This window comes from Spermophilus citellus (genome assembly GCF_964194105.1).
Source record: "Spermophilus citellus genome assembly, chromosome: 11".
Classification (NCBI taxonomy): Eukaryota; Metazoa; Chordata; class Mammalia; order Rodentia; family Sciuridae; genus Spermophilus; species Spermophilus citellus.
This window is the reverse complement of record NC_138192.1, coordinates 79,290,827-79,294,192: the sequence shown is the minus strand read 5'-3', so window position 1 is coordinate 79,294,192 and position 3,366 is coordinate 79,290,827. Positions and strand designations below refer to the sequence as shown.

General features: G+C 54.0%; 1 protein-coding gene across 1 annotated transcript; it reads right to left on the bottom strand.

Moving 5' to 3' along the window:
- Positions 1-251: 251 nt before the first annotated feature.
- HOXD1 (homeobox D1) lies at positions 252-1,734 on the bottom strand. Its single transcript, XM_081262019.1, has 2 exons — positions 950-1,734; positions 252-603 (listed from the first exon to the last, which is right to left on the bottom strand). The coding sequence occupies exons 1-2, from the start codon at positions 1,599-1,601 to the stop codon at positions 263-265; spliced, it is 993 nt and encodes a 330-aa protein (XP_081118145.1). The 5' UTR covers positions 1,602-1,734; the 3' UTR covers positions 252-262.
- Positions 1,735-3,366: the final 1,632 nt, after the last annotated feature.

The window sequence follows — 3,366 nt, the reverse complement described above, 5'->3', positions numbered from 1 at the left end:
TGGAGCTGGGCTGGCAGCTGGGCATCTTTTCCCTGATAAGATACAAATAAGATGCAAACAAGTTGCTTAAGAGACATCAAATATCTGTATACACACCGCCTGGAATTCAGAAGCTAACTAAGGTATTTCCTTTCCCAAGTGAAATCTCTATTAATTTTTGCCCATATCTGCCTCCATCCCAAACTGAGCTCTAAGTCTATATAGAGGTGGGGGCACCCCATGACTTCTGCTGGCCAAGACTCCTCAGACTCAAGACTGGACCTCATGAAGGCTCTTGGGCCTGAGAAGGGCTCCCCGGGCTCCTGCCAGACTTTGTGTGGCTTGTTCCGGTTCTTGAGAGGGGGAGTTGGAGGGAGGCCACAGAGGTGGCTGTGACCAGAAGCCCTTCTCGTTCCCTTTTCTTCTGTTTCATCCTGCGGTTCTGAAACCAGATTTTGACTTGAGTGTCATTGAGCTGCAAGCAGTTGGCTATCTCGATGCGTCGGGCTCGAGTTAAGTATTTATTGAAATGAAACTCTTTCTCCAGTTCTGTCAGTTGTTTGGTGCTGAAATTCGTGCGGACAGCGCTGGAGGGGCTAGCGGCTCCGTACTCAGCGAGTTTGCCTGCAACGTAAAGACAAGGCGTTAGCGGGGAGGGCAGAGGATGCAAAGACTCCGGCTAGCAGTGGGGCTAGAGTTAGAATTCAAAGTCATAGTGCACTCCTCCTGGTCTCTATGAACACAGTTGTGCCAGGAGAAATACTCCACAAAGAGCTCTTTCCTCTAATATTCTCAAAGCCCGGCACATTTTCTGAGCCTGGGCACGCTTAATGAAATTGGCCCGTTTTAGAGAGGCATCAGAACATATTTCCGATGGGAGGCACCGCCGCAAAAACACTCCCAACGCAGTTCCGCGGGGGAGGCTCTTATCCCAGCCCCAAGTGCCTCCACCCAGCGCCCAGCGACTTACTTTTCTTAGGGGCGTTCCTCTTCACTTTCATCCACTCGAACGTGCTGAAGGCGGCCGGGAGGCCAGAGGTGGGAGAGACGGACTTGGGATAGGCGCCCTGGGCTGGGGACGCAGAGTGGAAGGCCCTAGGGTGGCCATCGGCTGGCTCTTTGAGACAGGCGGGGAAGGGGCCAGGCTCGCTGAAGGGCGTGTAATCCACCTGTCCGCTGAGGAGAAGGGAGCCTCCACGGGAGAACACCGCCGAGGTGGCGTAGTGGACGTGCGCCCCGCCATCGTCGGCCGTTCGCCCGAGAGCGCCTGGGAAGTCGTAGGCGGGCCCGGGCCCCAGAAAGCCGTAGTCCGCGCACCCGGCCGTCGCAGCGGCAGGTGCAGTGCCAGGCTCGAAAGCACCCTCCAAGGTGCACGGCGCGTACCTGGGCGCAGTAGGGGACGGCACAGGAGGCTGAGCTGGGGCGGCTGGGGGCGAAGGCGTGGGTCGGGCAGCGGCCAGGGGCAAGCAGCTGACAAACGCGCCGTCGCCGCTGCTCAACGGGAAAGCGGGCTGCAGGGCCACGGGTCGGGCGTCGGCGCGGCAGAACTTGGGTGCGAAAGTGAGCACGTCGCTACCGACCCCACCGCCGCCGCACGACACGTACTCCAAGTAGGAGTTCATGGTTCCAGCACACTGTCCTGAGGAGTCAGGCCAGGATCCGGGTGAGGAACCCAGCAGACGCCGGGCAGGACCACCGCCGTCTGCGCCTCTCCGCCTTTTCTTTCTACCCGAGCTGCCCTCGCCGAATCACGGCGAGCGAATCAGAGGTAAATAGTGGCCTAATATACTAGCCGGGGCGGCCACGTGGCACTGGCTGGCCAATGGGCGCCTTCTCCGCACGGCTCGGGTTCCGACAGGCGCGGCTCCCTGCGCCTGCCCTGCATCCAACTTAGCCCAACCAGCCAGGGGCCGCCGCCCATCGCCCCCAGCCCCAGGGGGAGCGGGCAAGGCCGTGGGGCTGCTTGTGGAAGGGCGGGGCGCCTGTTCCCAGACAGGTATTGGGCGAGGTAGGGGGAGGGAGGCAGGACTGGCCGCTCTGGAGAGGGCCAGGGTTGGAGCGGGTGAGAGCTTGTTCTTCTGGATTGTGGGAGGCTCTACTCTCGGGTGTGGATTGTAGGTGCCGCTGTGTGGAAGGGGTTAAATGGGAGCGTGACTTTCGGCCTGTGGGACTGCTCTCAGCCCTTCCCCAAGGAAGGTAAAATTACTTTCTACCCCTTTTCCTCGTCCCATGCTCTTTCGGTTTTCTTGACACTGGTGTTACCCCTCTCCGAAACCTGGAGCAGATGTTTGGTTTTCCCTCTTTTTCGCCTTGGTGCGACTCATGGGACTTCCAGCTGTAGGTGCAGAGGAAATCTTCACTTTTTGACTAAGATTTCCTTTCACGTTGCGTTGCAGCATTCCCTTCAGCTTCCTCCATCCCTTTCAACTTGTGACAGCCTGATAAGGGCACATATAGTAGTGCCAGGTTTGGGTATGGACAGAAAATAAAGTTTCTTCCTTGTAGGTCGTCACAATAAAGAATCACCCTTGTGGGGGACCGCTTCTTGTGCACCTCTTTGGGAGGCTGGCACATGCACCGTGCTGCTCAGGCTTTCAATGAGGCTCTTGGCTCAAGGGCGTAAAGGTTTCCCAGGGACAGGTCAGAGCTCAGAGGTTTGGATGGGCTTGTATCTTGAAGCAATTAAAGCTTCTGTTCCATCAGATAAGTGCTGCGTTGTCTCTTGCGAGTGAAATCTGAGGGCTTGCAATGTTAATGGGCTCACATCTTTCCCTTGATAATATGGTTTTGTTTACTGAGTGTAGAGAGACGGGAAATAAAAGTGCAATTGGCACAGGAAACCAAGAGTAGAAGAGTTACAAAGAGAAGCTTTACATTGACAAACTTTCCAACTTCCTTGAGCATTTTTTAAAATGTGTTCTTCTTTGGGGCTGTGGGAAATTAAGTTAAATAAACAAATAAAGGTTACTTGCACACATTACTAATGAAAGAGGATGGTTTCTTAAAACCTTGTATGAATGAGAACTCTAAAGAGCCTACTCTTAGCTTACTCAAGTACCCTTGAGTACTTGATCTATTATAGCCTCTAAGTTATGGTGACCGAAGTTTTATTATTGTTTTACTGATCCACTTGTCATCAAAGAGTGATTTACCCTTGCCCAAAATTCCATTTTGAAGCAGTTTGAAGAACTGAAGCCATGACAATCCAAGATGTAGACTTGTGAATAAACAAAGCCACACCAAAATGTAGATGCTGGTGAGGTTGAAGGGTCTCCAGGTTAAGTGCAGGATGGACAGACACCCAAGGGTGAGCACAAAACTTAAGGGATCTGAGTTCCTGCAGTGCTGTAGTTCTTGGGTTTGATTGAAAAATGGAGTCCTATGCTG